Source organism: Bos mutus, chromosome 10 (assembly GCF_027580195.1).
Source record: "Bos mutus isolate GX-2022 chromosome 10, NWIPB_WYAK_1.1, whole genome shotgun sequence".
NCBI classification, from domain to species: Eukaryota; Metazoa; Chordata; class Mammalia; order Artiodactyla; family Bovidae; genus Bos; species Bos mutus.
Genome location: NC_091626.1, coordinates 7,650,809 through 7,667,013, shown reverse-complemented (window position 1 = coordinate 7,667,013; position 16,205 = coordinate 7,650,809). Strand labels below are relative to the sequence as shown.

Below are 16,205 nucleotides of genomic sequence, written 5' to 3'. Positions count from 1 at the left end.
CCCTCTGCTGAGAGCTCATCTGCAATTTTGTTTCTAAAAAGCCATCCCATCCTTTTGGAATGAAGACTAAATCGTGGTTATCCAAAGAATAAGTCACAGACAGTTCACTGGAGTGACTGTCCTCTCAAAGAGCGTACTCTAATATGCAGTGACAAGCTCTGAAGTCACATGTCACAACTAAATGACTTCAGAGTGTCAAGATTCGAAGAGACCTCAGGGACCACAGTCCCACCCACTTTAGTACAGAGAGGTTAAGTAGTTTGCAAGATGCCCCTCAGAGACAGAAACAGCCTGTCCTGCTTGCATGATAAAAACACTTGCCTCCTGACAGCGGACCATTCATTTTCCCTACTGAGTCTAAGGGCATCCTGAGTGTTAACAGCCAGAAACTTCTGATGGTGATATAAGTGACTGCATTAATTCTTTGGCCGCTAGAGGGACCGTGAAAAAGATAAACGGGTTCAACTTCACGGAATTTATTTTCTATAAAATAAGAAACCCAGCATCTTACATAACTAATCAGGAATTATATAGCCATCTGTTTAGACATTTATTCATTCATCCCAGCATTTATCCATCTATCCATTTAGGCATTTATTCATCCATTTGCTATTTCCAGAATATCTACTGAGATAAAATTTAGGCTCAAACCTGGGTATTTTTAGTATTTTCAGTCACTATTTTTCTTTCTGCCGGGTTGCCAGATTTCGTTAACAATCCCAGTATATGGGATTCCAGTACACTCTAGTATAAAATTAACTTTATATTAAATATGTTTGGGGACCCAGAATCAAGCCATTAGTTATGACACAGTTTTCAATGTTCATTCATTAATCCAAAGAAGACTTGTTCACTCTGGAGTATTTCCTTTGTTTCTCAAGTCTTTATTTCTGACCTCAAGATGTCTTTTTACAGGCCCACATGCTTGATCTCAAGCTGATTGTAGACAAGGTTCAGTCAACGATAAACCATCTTTGGTACCAAAAAAGTACTCAGATTTCTGCTTAAGGCCTCTGTTGACCTTGAAAAGTACACTCTTCACTGTGGCAAAGACATGTACTCTCAGTTTTCTTGGAGAAGAGTGGGAAAGTGATCCCCACATCCTGCTTCCCTATCACGACCAATCACTTAGTGTTGTTTGTACAAACTCTGAAAGTTTACCTTTTGCACCTAATAATTCTACTTACCAACCCAGAGTTCTCTGAGCTCCAAGAAGTCTAAAATGATTTAGTTCAGCATTTGGTTCTCACCTGAGAACATTATTTTCTGATGGTAGTAAGGTAAGTAACTACTCAGGTAAACAAAGCAGGTTGCTGAGGTGCCAACATTCTGAATATGTTTATTCATGCTTGTATTTACGATTGCAAAATGTTTTCCATACTACAAATGTTTGTTACAAACAAGCTGTTACAAATCGATAAATAATACTAGCTACAACTACTCTCTACTATAAACAGAATAAGCAGAAACTAAACAAAAGCTACTACTTTGGTTACACAGACGTGCATTTTCTGTTATAAAACTGACAACACCATCATTTTTATTTCTTTGTAGTATCTTCCCTTGTGATACAAGTTTTTATTGCACATTCCTTTGCACTTGTCTTACCAGTTTAGGTTGAAAGCATATAAAAGAGAGAGGGGCTTATTTTCTGCCATGTGGTCATTTATATAACAAATGAAAAAGAAGCAAGTTACAAAAATTAGTGTGTGTGATATGTGTTCAACGTTGGGAATACTGACTGGTATGAAAGGTTCTTAACTAGCTGCTCATCAAAATCATATATAATAGCCATTAAAAACTCCCTTAGCTAGCAGCATGGAAATCATTGACTTGTTTATTCAAAGAGTAGACAGACAGAATTCCTGGATACTGTTTCCATTCGGGTTTTCCAGCTCATATGGTTCCAGCTGACGATACTCAAAAGTCACGCGATTTATATGTTTTCCACTGGAGACCATGCGCAGCACCGTGTGGTCACAGCCAACTTTCATCTGGGCTATAATTCACGGAAAAAGTAAGTTTCCCAGCAGGTTAGAAACCACAGAGCCAAGCCATTTCTATCCACAAGATCATTCAAACAGGGCGAAAGCAAGATGTAGCTTCCTCTCACGAACTGAAACCAAGCCATCTACCATCAGGTGAAACGGCTTTGTTTTCATTTTCATTATAATATACAGCTGACCCATGAACAACCTGCACGCTAGGGCCAAGGACCCTCACCACAGGTGAAAATCTGCATATAATTTATCATCTCTCCTTCACATCCACAGTTCCTCCAGATCGGAGGTTCCACATCCTCGGGTTCAATCAACCCAGGGTGGTGTAGCTCTGCAGTATCTACTACTGAAAACAACCCTTGTGTAAGGGACCTGAGAAGTTCAAACCCGTGCTGTTCAAGAGCCAACTGTGTCATTAGTTGTTGAGTAGTGAAACTGAACTCAGCCCTTCGCCTCGTGTGCAAGAACACTGTCAAATAAAACTAACTATAAAGAAGTAAGAAGATGTCTCCTCGTGCTTTTTATGTTCTCCTGCCTCCAAGGCTTGGTGAAGGCGGACGAAGGCAAGCGTCAGTCCCTGCCACGCCTTTCCTCTCGCTGGATTCTCAGTGAGGGTAGTGCTGCCCCCTTGGGACAGGTTGGAAATTTGTAGGGCCTGTTTTTTTTTCCCTTCTGTTTGGGGGCGCACGTGGCATGTAGTGGGTAGGGCTAAAGGATGGACCGTACTGCCAGACAGTTATGTAGACCAAAAAAATCACCTGTTTATTGTTTTCTAGCCTAGATAATGATTCTGTTTTACATATAAATAAAAATAGCATTTGCATGGTTTAGACATACACTGAATGTACTAATTTTCATTCTGTTGTTCACCTGTACTTTTTCTAATGTTTTCCTGTATTTCTTACATGGAATGACTTTTCGATCCTTGCCTGGCTCCTCTGTCCATGGGGTTTTCCAGGCAAGAATAATGGAGGGGGTTAAATTTTTTTTCAGCTTTGTTGAGGTATAGCTGACTGAAATTGTATGTGTTCGGGGTGTACAACATGATGCTTTTATATAAATACACATTGTGAAATGATCATTACAATCAAGCTAATTAACATTCATTACCTCACAGAATTACCTTTTTTTCTTTTCATTTCCTACTCCCTTCCCTTCTGGCAACCAACTATTTGTACCTACATGAGTTTCTGTTCTGTGAAACTCAGTAATTATTAAATAATTATTAAAAATTATTTTTAGTTTATTTCTTCAACCTCAAGCTGGTTCCTGAGGCAAGATTTATCTACCCTACAATAATCCTTCCTGCTATTTTAACTTTCTCAATCTTTTCCCCCCTCTTTGTCTCTATAAGGACTAAATTCTGAGAAACATTATTATCCTTGTATAACAGCTACTTCAAAAACATGCACCTGGGTTTCAATGAAGTGAAACAGCCAGATAGACTTATTTAGGTAAAAGTCAATTTGGAGAGATAATAAAATATAAATCCTGTAATTATTTTAATATAAGCGCCAGGGAGTCTAGGCTAAGCTTCTATGACGAGGTCCAAAGTTAATTTTATTTAAATGATTGGGAAGGTCATTCTTTTCTGATCTTACTCTGAACTTTAATCTACATAACGCACCTTATTTCCTTTAGTTAATGTGCATACCATTTATTTATTATTTGACATATTCCTAATTCGATCTAATCTAAAGGGCAGGATATCTAAGAGTTCATTGTATGAACAATTTAGGAGGGGCTCATGGAAACATGATGAATGAAAGAAAAAAGTGAAGTCTAAAATGAACCAATGGGTCAGATAAGTCAAGCCTTCAAATTATTGTAAGACTGGTTTCAATCATTTAGATAAAACAGGCAAAATATTTGGCCTTGATCATATCCTTTTGGAGAAGGAAATGGCAACCCACTCCAGTATTCTTGCCTGGAGAATTTCATGGACAGAGGAGCTTGGCAGGCTACAGTTCATGGGGTCGCACAGAGTTGGACTAACACACACACACACACGTTTACCTAAACCAAGTTATATAATTCATGCACCAAAATTACTATAGCTTCAATTATCTAAATTTTAAGGGATGAGTGTTAGATCAGTTCTTAATCCAATCTTTTTATCCAGCTCAAACACATCTCCTCACGGGTGCCCTCCATCAGCATGGAAGGATCCAGTGCCTTTGAGAACGCAAATGGAGAGAAGCCACTGGTTTAAACCAGGGCTCAAGTGTAAATTAGCATAAACTAGCCCCAAATTTTTAGCAAAGTGGGTTTTTAGAAATATTGGCAAGAATACACAGAAGAACTGTACAAAAAAGATCTTCAAGACCAAGATAATTATGATGGTGTGATCACTCACCTAGAGCCGGACATCCTGGAATGTCAAGTCAAGTGGGCCTTAGAAAGCATCACTACGAACAAAGCTAGTAGAGGTGATGGAATCCCAGTTGAGCTATTTCAAATCCTGAAAGATGACTGTGAAAGTGCTGCACTCAATATGCCAGCAAATTTGGAAAACTCAGCAGTGGCCACAGGACTGGAAAAGGTCAGTTTTCATTCCAATCCCAAAGAAAAGCAATGCCAAAGAATGCTCAAACTACTGCACAATTGCACTCATCTCACACACTAGTAAAGTAATGCTCAAAATTCTCCAAGCCAGGCTTCAGCAATATGTGAACCATGAACTTCCTGATGTTCAAGCTGGTTTTAGAAAAGGCAGAGGAACCAGAGATCAAATTGCCAACATCTGCTGGATCACTGAAAAAGCAAGAGAGTTCCAGAAAAACATCTATTTCTGCTTTATTGACTATGCCAAAGCCTTTGACTGTGTGGATCACAATCAACTGTGGAAAATTCTGAAGGAGATGGGAATACCAGACCACCTGACCTGTCTCTTGAGAAACCTGTATGCAGGTCAGGAAGCAACAGTTAGAACTGGACATGGAACAACAGACTGGTTCCAAATAGGAAAAGGAGTACGTCAAGGCTGTATATTGTCACCCTGCTTATTTAACTTCTATGCAGAGTACATCATGAGAAACACTGGGCTGGAAGAAGCACAAGCTGGAATCAAGATTGCCGGGAGAAATATCAATAACCTCAGATATGCAGATGACACCACCCTTATGGCAGAAAGTGAAGAGGAACTAAAAAGCGTCTTGATGAAAATGAAAGGGGAGAGTGAAAAAGTTGGCTTAAAGCTCAACATTCAGAAAACGAAGATCATGGCATCCGGTCCCATCACTTCATGGCAAATAGATGGGGAAACAGTGGAAACAGTGTCAGACTTCATTTTTTTGGGCTCCAAAATCACTGCAGATGGTGACTGCAGCCATGAAATTAAAAGATGCTTACTCTTTGTAAGGAAAGTTATGACCAACCTAGATAGCATATTCAAAAGCAGAGACATTACTTTGCCAACAAAGGTCCATCTAGTCAAGGCTATGGTTTTTCCTGTGGTCATGTATGGATGTGAGAGTTGGACTGTGAAGAAGGCTGAGCGCCGAAGAATTGATGCTTTTGAACTGTGGTGTTGGAGAAGACTCTTGAGAGTCCCTTGGACTGCAAGGAGATCCAATCAGTCCATTCTGAAGGAGATCAGCCCTGGGATTTCTTTGGAGGGAATGATGCTAAAGCTGAAACTCCAGTACTTTGGCCACCTCATGTGAAGAGTTGACTCATTAGAAAAGACTCTGATGCTGGGAGGGATTGGGGGCAGGAGGAGTAGGGGACAACAGAGGATGAGATGGCTGGATGGCATCACTGAGTTGATGGATGTGAGTCTGAGTGAACTCGAGAGTTGGTGATGGACAGGGAGGCCTGGCGTGTTGAGATTCATGGGGTCACAAAGAGTCGGACACGACTGAGTGACTGAACTGAACTGAACTTCCCTTTATCTATGTATATTAATTCTATTCCAGAGTTTTTGCTTAAGATCCCAGCATTAGCTCAGAGAGTGAAAGTACTGGTGGGCAGATCTGGGTTTAATTAAAACAGGTAACAGCTGATCAAAAGGAGGTCTGATTTGCAGTTTCATTATTTAGTTGGTGTGTGATGTGTGCTTATGAGAGAGGAAGGGGGCTATGATAAGGGATGAAAGATTGCTCTTCTGTTTGACTTTTGTCTCTTAATCAATAATCCCCGGTTCCTGCATCAGAAGGACAGAAATGGGAGACCTTTATAGAAAGGTTTCACATAACCCTCTCTCTCCCCACTTGGACTTCATTAATTAATGTGGTCATGAGTCAGCAATTCCACCTTTGCCCCACCCCACCTGAGCCTGACCAAATGGAAACTCCTCACTGATTCGTAATAAAGAAGACCTGATTCTATTTGGTGTTGCACCATGAGCTAACCTGGTCTTTTATTACCAGGGACCACTTTTAGATTTCAGAATTTACTTCTCTTTTGGCAGTAGTCTTTCAGAGGCTGGTTTTGCTGTTAGAATCTGGGGACATTCTAGCAGTTCTGGGAATTTCTAATAAAGTGAATCACCTTTTAATGTATTTACTACGAGTAATACACACACACATATACATATATATGGTAAAATGACTTAGATATTACTTTATCATTACATTATTACTAATTGATGATACATACACTATATGAACCATGGTTTTCAGTCGGCAAACTCTTTAGTCTCAAGAGGATGAAAGCAGGGACTTTCAAAAAGGTAGAACAAGCACAGTTCTATGCCATTTTCATAGTTTTACCTAGGGCCAACCTTAAACATGCAAGTTTGTTACTTCATAAGTTTCTCTCCCAATGTCAGATATTGTGGTCATGCATTCTTGATACTGTGTATAGGCTCAAATGCAAAATCCTCACATTGGTTCAATGTGCAAAATCAAACTTTTTTTGGTGGAACTTGCCCTTTCACGTATAAATAATTTGAAGTGTTTTATTTAAGGACAAAGTCTTATTGTTGTTCAGTCACTCAGTCGTGTCTGACTCTCTGCAACCCCACCGGACTGCAATACCCCAGGCTTCCCTGTCCTTCACTGTCTTTCCCAGCATCAGGGTAAAACAATCTTAATAGGCACATAAATAATAATCAAAGAACCATCTTACCTGGGCCACGTAAAGGGTAGCAGAGATCAGCTAAAAGCAGCATCTTGGAAGGGTCCAAACCAGTTCCTCCCAGCAGCTCCACAAAGTCCCCTATTCCCCCACAGCCTGCAGAGGACTTCTAAGAGAACAAAGCAGGAGAGGAAGACATATTTAAATCACCTAGCAAAGTCAAACCAATGGCAAATTGGTGAATTCACTCCTTTAGGCCCAGAAATCCTGGAAGTGCCCTTTAATTTAACATCCAAGACTCCAGAAATTAAGACTTTTTAAAGAAAAAAAAAAGGAATTGCTTTTCTAAATTGGTTAAGTAATCATTTTTTAAAATGTGTGTGCATTTAAAAAACATTTTTTTACAAGTGCAAGGACTACAATGATGAAATCAGAATCTTTAAACTCCATATACGGTATATAAAAATTGCATCTAAAAGTGGTTTGATTTTTAAATCATTTGGACACACATGTTGAATTATTTGAATTTCTTAATGCATGCAGTCAGTGTTTTTATAAATAGGACTTCCATATCAGTTTTTTCCTTTAACTTACCTCTTTTCCTCTTCTTTATAAGACTTTTTTTTTTTTTTTTTTTTTTTTTTTGCTAGGGAGACAATTCTTACCCTTTCTATTGATAAGGATTTAGATTAGTTATAAGAATATTAAAGAAAAAAACAAAACCCTCATTTGGGCTCAAATTAGCTAGAGTTACCATCAACTTTCTCCATCCAATGAAAGTAAATTTATTTCAAACTATTCAAAATAATTATCTAGTCTAAAACTCTATGTGATCCACCGTAACCACTTTTTCTGCTTCCCTTCAATCCTTTCCACATGTCTCGTCTACAGAACTTCCTGGGCTTCAGTTTCCCAGGCAAAAAAAGCCACCCCTCTCCGCCCTCTCCTGTGATCAGGGCTGGCCTCGTGATCCCATGGCCCACATCCACAGGGCTCACACTTATGAGGCCTAGAGCTTGGCTTAATGCTCTGTTGTCACTATCTTGAAATTCTTAATAATTTTAAAATAAAGTCCTCGTGTTTTCATTTTGTGATGTCCCCCACAAATTATACCACCAGTTTTGCCTGTGATCCTCTTCTTCATTGAGGTACACTCAAGAGACCTAGCTGAGTGTGGCAAGATGCGTAGAAGTTAACCAGATAGACCATACGACATAGGAACCAAAGTCTAAAACAGAGAGTGCTGAATACACACTTACATAAACACACACAGTCCAACATTAGGAAGATACTGAAATGTAACTGGAACAAAGCAACAGATAGAAAATACTATTACAGCATCTATTTGTCCAGTGAAAGGAAGCAAGTGGTGGTGGTGGGTATGCATATTTAAAGCACCTATTATGTGCTCTGTTCTAAGCATTTTACACAGTTCATCAAACCATAAAATACAGGATTAGTCAGCCCCACTGTGTACAGGGCTCATGTTCTTGTACGAAGAGTTGAATAAGCCATTTAGAAGTAAAGGGGAAAAAAATGTAATTGCCTTTCCCTTGAGTAGAGGGTGTCCAGGGAGAACATGACTTAAGACTAAACATTCCAGCTGGTTCTATAGGTTCCAAATTTCACAGGAGGAGGTGAAGGGCAAAAGGCAGACTCAGGAGAGAGAAATGGGAAATAGGAAGTTGGGGAGAAATAGAAACTAAAATGAGGGCAATAGGGATTTCCCTGGTGACCCAGTGGTTAAGACTCCATGCTTCCAAAGCAAGGGGCATGGATTCAATCCCTGGTCAGGGAGCTAGGACCCCAAATGCTGTGCAGGGAAGCCAACAACAACAACAAAAAACAAAAATGAGGGGAACAAAACCCAGAAACAAAGAGGTGGGGAGCACACACTCCTCGCAGTCGGTGACTTTACTGTCCTCTTCCTGAACCTCTCAGCTATCCTCAGTAAACAACGGCAGGAGCTGGGTTGTGTAGGGACCTCTACATTTCTTTGTGGAGGTTCCACCTCCCTGGACTAAGTTACTCTCACCTCTTGCCTAGACTATGACGATGGCCTTTTAGGTGCACTCCTGCACCACTCGGGCCACTACAGCTCATTCATCATCATTCATGGAAGCGAGAACGGCATTTGGGCAATCCTCTCCTTCCCATCATGGACTCCGTTATTTAATTTGGTCATGAAGCCAGCAATCCCAGCCCCCTCACCCACCAGATCACGATCAGATGGATTATGCCCGAACCCCTCAGTGGTTTGCCACTGCACTCAGAGCAGGCTCTTAACTCTTAACCATGACCCGCTGGGCTCTCCACCCCGGCCCTGCCTGTCTCCCTGGTGCCGTACCATACCACAGGCCCCTACCTTCTTTGCTTCTTTCTGTTTCTGGAACTCAGGAAGCCCATCCTGCCTCCGAGCCTCTGCACTACTGTCGCCCTGTTCCCGGCTCTCCTGGGGCTGCCGGCTCCTTCTTACCTATCACTGAAATCTCACTTTAAATGTCTCCTTTTCAAAAGCTTTCTTTCCTGACCATCTTACCTCAAGTAGTTGCCTGCCTTCTCTCCCACGTTTTCCCCAGCCACCACTCTGCTTCATTTTCTGTAGGGTACTCATCACTATTTGAAACATATTATTCTTTTGCCTGTCTCATCCCCTAGCATGTAAGTTCCATGTGAGCAGGACCTGTTTTGTTCATTGCTAATTTCCAGCATTTAGAATAAGGCCTTGCACATAGTAAGCACCCTAAAAAAATTCTTTTTGTAAAGCAACAAGTACTTAGAACACTGCAGACTTCACACTGTTGTAAATGGTAAGCACCAAGATTACTCCTCACAGCCAAAAATAGCTAAAATGCAGATCTCTCAATCTACCATACATGCTATCTTCTATATTAAACATGAAGAATGACATACAATCTCAAGCCAGTAAGGTTATGCCAGAGACATCCACTTATCCCGGTCTTTATCAAAGGATTATTCTTCCACAAAGGTTCAATTTAAAAAAAAATATAAGCACTGGCCTATGAGTTTAGGACTTAAAGGAAGTTGTACATACTGCTTTTCTCAGCCCTAGTCTTATTTATTTGGTTTCACTGAAACCAAATAAATCTGTCTGATTAGGAACTTTCTTTGATGACTTTCTTTGATGCCGATGAATATATCAGTTATCTTAACCTATCAGTTATCTTAACCTTAACCTATACGAGAACATAAAAGGAGGTGAGGGTGACTCAGAGGAAACGAGCTGCCAGTGCAAGTAAATGTGGTCAAGGTCAGCACAACTGCAAAGTCCATACAGCAGTTCACGGGGGGAACAGTAGATGGGGAGTCTCAGCTAATGTTCTGTTGCAAAATGTATGGCATGAAATGTAATGCAAAAAAAAAAAAAAAAAGCTTCAAAACTTTACTGTATTTTGCAATATAAAAATCCAATTTCATATTTTCTGCTACACTTAGCATTCCTTCATCACACAGTTCTGTCAATGAAGACACTTCCTTCATGTCAAAAGAAAATTCCAATAATCAGAAAAACAGCTGTGTAGATGACTCACACTAGGTTCTGCTAGGAGAGAATTTCTGTAAAAGAGGCAAGTACAAGAGAGTTCAATTGTAATTATATGCCACAACTTTGCCAGTTGGAAACATTTCTTACATCACGAAAAAAGTATTCAAGTAGGCAGAAGGGGCACCTGAGTATGCAGCTTGCAGCATAATGGAAATAGAAGAGGAGTGTGTTCAGGCAGCGACGGCAGGCTCGTGTGAGATGAAATGGTCAGAGAGAAGGACCTGCCTCTCCCATTCATCCACGTTCGCCCTGTATGATTACTTTTGCTCTCAAAAGTTTGCTGGGGCCTTAGGAAGTGACTGGGAAGCAATAAGCAACTCACCTTTAACTGCAGACCATTTAAGTGTCCCAGGGTGAGATCAGATATTTTGATCGCTACAGGATAAATGATGGAGAAGCTGCAGTTGCGATGCTGATGTGGCACAACCAGAGTAAACCTTCCATTTGGGGTCTGGGAGATGATATTGCAGGCTTTATAGAAAAGCAAAATCACATTTTCACTATCTTGTATGCTGGGCTTTTGTGGAAATTTATCTTATCCTATTCTAAGCTTCTGTTAATGGTCTAGGGGCTTGGGGCCTAGAAGAGAATACATATCACAAAGGTGATTTTGGAGATGGGAAGGACCTGGGGAAGAAAAACCACCAGGGATATATCCACATTGTTAGGAGGCCCTGGGCTGTAAGGGGCTTCTAATTGTAATTTCAGGGGGTCACCTTATTTATAACACTCACAAGACATAAATTAATAACCAACCAAACAATACTAGGTGGTGTAAGTTCTAGGAATACTTCATTAACTAGGGTCTTAGTTCAATCTGGAAGTCTGAAAGAATCAAGGCTTAAAGAGGAGATCAGAATTCAAACCCCGGTGGTCTGAAACCTTTATTAACTGAACTTGGAGATATATGTTACTTTTTAGATAATAAAGTAAAGAAATATTGAACCCGTTAGAAAATAGGCTGAGAAAATCAGAAACCAGGCTTATGTCTGATAAATATTTACTGGGTGTTAAGTGGTAAGTTGACTAAAAGGTAAATCTTTAATGTTTATTTATTCCAAAAATTTTCTGAAAATTTTTTTTGTATCTCAGGTCTAGACTTACAATAAATTTATTCTTTTAGCTATGAAACTAGAAGCATCAGAGTTTGTGCTGTTTTCGGCCAATTCAGTTCAGTTCAGTTCACTTCAGTCGCTCAGTCGTGTCTGACTCTTTGCAACACCGGACAAAAGTTTCTCACCAGACTATGTCAGAATTACCTTTTGCCTCCTTCTTATATTTTTAATCACACTTAATTTCAAAACGAACTGAAATTCCTTGATGATTCTAGAAGATTTCTGATTTCTAGCCAAACAAGATAGAGGAGAAACAGTTGTCCTCTAGTATTATTCTGTTCCAGTCCTCAGAAATAGCCCTTCTGGGTGCTTCTACCATAAAAAGTTACTTTGTTTTTTAAAAATAAAAATTGGGAGATCAGTCAGTACATTATTTTTTGGCAGATTAGGTAGGCGCCATTCTTCAATCACATGAAGTGTTAATATTAATACTATCGTATGCAACCAAAAATGATTATGTTTTCTTTACCTGATTTTTTACAAACATTTTCCTCTTAATGGGCAAAAATAATAAATAGATGAATGAACTCATTCTGATTAAGATAATGTGTTTTAGGCCTGGGCTATTTAGCTTTATAGCATCTTTTCATGTATCCATCAGAAACGAACTAAATTAGAGCAATGGGTTCAGACTCAGAAGGCAACACTGAGGTCCTCTGGTCCAACCCTCTGCTCAGGCATGAAATCTGTCTACACATCCCAGATACGCAGTCTTTCGGCATTTACCTAAGTATCTTAAAGACTTCATATCTGAATCCAGGTCAATGGAATGACTGCAGGGATTAAAGTTTGTCACTGAATACATTGTAGTAACTCAGGAGATCAGAAATAAGACCAGGGGAAAAATAGAATTCTAGCCACCATAAGTTAGTATCTTATCTAGCCTGGTAAATAAATTAAAAACTGATTTGATTTTCATAATAATGAATCACAAATATCCTTCAGGTCATTTCTAATTACAAAAGAATTCCCATTCAAATCCTTCCTCACTTCAAATTTCTTAAGTCTGTGCAATAATACTACTTTTGAAAAGTAGAATGGATGCTCTCTCCCCCCAATTCCTGCCTTCTAACTGAGAAGACAGGAAGTCCACTTACGGAAGAGGTTAGGCTCTGTCTTCATGGTTACTGTGAATCCATTTCCTGGCTCATGGACCCGGAAGAAGATCATGGCCACGTTCTGGGAGGATCTGATGGTCCTTCTGCTCAGACCACTCTCACAGAAATCTATGTACCTCTCCGTCGTGGGGAGAGGGTGATCCTGGGAACTGGGGAATTTCTCCCCCTTGAGAATCCAACCATCAAATACCTTCCAACAAAAACACAAAGATGATCACTTCCATCAGCTCCTGAAATCATAAATGTGTTGAAAAGGGGGAAAAGCTTACCCAGCAATGGACCTCCAATTATAAGTAGGGAATAGACAGACTATACCCCCCTGTACACTTGCTTTCTATTTGTATATATTTTGACTGGATTGTTTGAAAGTCATATGATTAATTAATTAATTATTGCTTTCCCCCCCCTTTTATAAACTCCAGTGTATCTGAAGCAAATACTTTCTTATACTTCATCATTTCAGCCACCTTGGTAAATAAAACTACAGATGATGTACACTTTTGTATTGGTTATTATTTTTTCACACATCCTACCTTCAGAAGAATTCCACAGGAGCATAATCTGGGCTTCAGTTTTTCTCTTTCCTCATTAAAATATGAACAAAATATCTCAAAAATAGACAGCAAAGGGACAAATTGGAGCAAGAACTTTACCTACCTGCCGATGGTTATTCATACCCATTTCCCCCATCTTTAAACTCATCACACATTAAAATATCAAGAACTACTTTAACACTTAGACAATAATGTCTGGTATGCAAGTTAGGAATTTTTTCCTTCACTTCTTGAAGTTTGTAGTTGGCTGGACAAAAGGTCAGAGTCTATTGACTTTATTCTTAAAATCACCACAGGTCTCCAATTTAATGAATTGAACCTAGTTCGAGTTAGTAACATTACCAGCTACAAATCCCTTCATCAGATCAGTTCTCTTCCACTGCATTTGACAGTTTCCACTTTAGGGTTTTAATCATGTTCACTTTAACTGGACTGGAGAAGTCCAGCAACCATCCCAAGCTGACCCCTAAGGCTCACAGGGAACTCGGAGTGGGGATGCTGTGAGACTGGAGGACTTGTCCACACTTCATCCCTGCCTCAAACTAGATTCCTTCTCAGGATTTCTCCCAGTGGCCCGTGCCTTTCTGCTCCAAAATCGGGTCACCCAGGCGTTGAAGACAGCCTTTGGGAGCCTGGAACGATTCCACAGAGAAAGGGACCTGCAGGAGCAAGGCGGGCTCAGATCTCAGAGGTGAGGTCGCCTTCTAACCAGGGCCACGGGCTCGCGGACCTGAGCGCTCCTGCTAAATGAGCTTGTACCACTTTTCATCTGCCCCAGGATGCAACAAGCACCGGGACCGAGAGCTCACAGAGGGGAACTTAAACCACTGCAGGAGGCACCAGCCCTTCAGGGCGTGAGAGGAGGTTCCTTTTGCATGGGGGTCCCACTCCGGCACCAGCTGAGCATCTAATTACCGGCTCTCCCTGCTGGGTAGCTGGGACCCGGTCATTGCCCGTCCCTTGCCCACCTGGTCCGGGGGTGCCTCACCTGCAGGATGTCTCCCCTCTGACAGTCGATGGAGACCAGATCGTAGCGGATGGTGATGAACTCCTCCGGCTCTGCGATGAAGAATGTGGCGCAGTGTAGCTGCGGCCGGTCGGCGGTGAAGGTGAACTGGCCCTGGAGGCTCAGCATGTCCACGCACCCTGGGGGAGGGCAGTGAGGTTGGCGGTCCAGGGCTGCAGCCTCCCGCTGCGCCGCCCGGGGCAGCCCTCTCTCCGCCCCCAGCGAGTCCCAGCCTCAGCGCCTGGCTCCCGGAGCGTCACTCCATCTCGCCCAGGGGCACCTCCTCGGACCGACCCTTAGCGATGGGAATCTGGGCCTCGAGCTCCCTCCCAGGGGTCCGGCCAGCCCCCACCTCCCCACCTCCCCGGCAGCCCGCACTCACGCAGAGCGCGGCTGTACAGCGGCTCCCCCTCCAGCTCCCGCTTCGGGCTGGCGCCACCGGCGAGGTGTGGAAAAGGATCGTGGTCCACTGCTTCCCGCAGCTGGCCAGGAAAAGTTCAGGTCAGTCCGGAACAGTTCAGGGAGGGGGAGAGGGGATCAGAAGCGGGTACCCTCCCTGCCCACGACACAGAGAAGCAAGTGAGCAGATCAATGTCTCCAGGGGGATCCGGAGAAGACGGGAAGGTTTAGAACTTTTCCATCAGATCTAGGTATCCCCGAGGGGCCAGAGGGAAAGGGGGAAGAAGTAGGCAGGAAGACCTAGGGGATACCCGGGGAAAGAGGGAGCACAGTCAATGAGGAAGAAAGACCTAACCCCAACATAATCTGAGAGCAGAGGCAGCCTGCCCATCCCCAAGGCTGGACACTAAGGGCTGGAAGATGAGATGGGTCAGCCCCAGGGAATCGCTCACCTCCAGGTACCGGCTCTCTCCTCTTAGAGCCAGCAGGCAGATCAGAATGAAGTGACACTGAAGTTTGAAAGTGGGGGCCATGCCGGCCCTGGCTCTGCAGCTGGTGCTTCCTGCTCCGGAGGTCTCAGGCTTTGCTTCCCAGGCTCACCCAGGCTGAGAGCTAGAAACTGGTAGGGTCCCTTTGCTGGATCCCTTTTATAGAGCAGTGAGGAGCGGAGGCTCTCTGCCCCTTAACTGATCTGAGCTCAGTAACCATGGGTTACCTGTCTCGGCGACAAACTGCGTGGCGATGACGAGGGTCCAGCCCTCAGCCACAAATTTTCAGAGTGGTCCAGCATTATTCACCAAGAATGATTTCAGACACTTACAACTTAGTGAACTAAAGTGTGGGAGAAAGAATGAGGCAGGAATAGAGAGTAAGGGATGGCATTTACTTGACCTGCCACATGCTGGATTATCCTCTCTGGTGGATATGCAGGGAATTTCTGACTTTGCAAAGCCAAGTGACAAGGTTACACACAGGCATAAAATGCCCACCACCACACACAGCCTTATCATACAAGCCTTGTCCCATAACCTTAAATGGAATCGTGTTGGAAATTGTCAGAGAATATAGTATTCACGCAGTTGCCTCTCAGGATGAAACTTGAGGAATTTGCAGCTCCAAGGAGAAGCTGAACAGAAGCTGAAGTGTGATTTTGCAGAATATTGCAGTCATGTAATTCAAGCTTTCTTTCTTTCCTCGGTCTTTGCTATATCCTGGTCCAGTTTCATGTAAGCATTTCCTTAAGAGAAAGCTAACTCTAAGGTCCATGGACTTCTGGATTTCAGCCAAACTGTCATATGGCCTGAATGCATAGAGAGGATGGATGCACTCCTGGGCCAGTCAATCATGGCTAGGACCTTAACATCCATCGGAACCCCTGAGAGATGGAGTCCTTCCATTTCATGCCTTCAAATACCTGGATTACTTTCAT

General features: G+C 42.1%; 1 protein-coding gene across 1 annotated transcript; it reads right to left on the bottom strand.

The window, feature by feature from the left end:
* Nucleotides 1-1,468: 1,468 nt before the first annotated feature.
* CRHBP (corticotropin releasing hormone binding protein) lies at nt 1,469-15,309 on the bottom strand. The gene is made up of 7 exons (XM_005890084.3): nt 15,229-15,309; nt 14,760-14,859; nt 14,360-14,517; nt 12,797-13,007; nt 10,907-11,055; nt 7,071-7,188; nt 1,469-1,999 (listed from the first exon to the last, which is right to left on the bottom strand). The coding sequence occupies exons 1-7, from the start codon at nt 15,307-15,309 to the stop codon at nt 1,842-1,844; spliced, it is 975 nt and encodes a 324-aa protein (XP_005890146.1). The 3' UTR covers nt 1,469-1,841.
* Between the last annotated feature and the right edge of the window lie 896 nt (nt 15,310-16,205).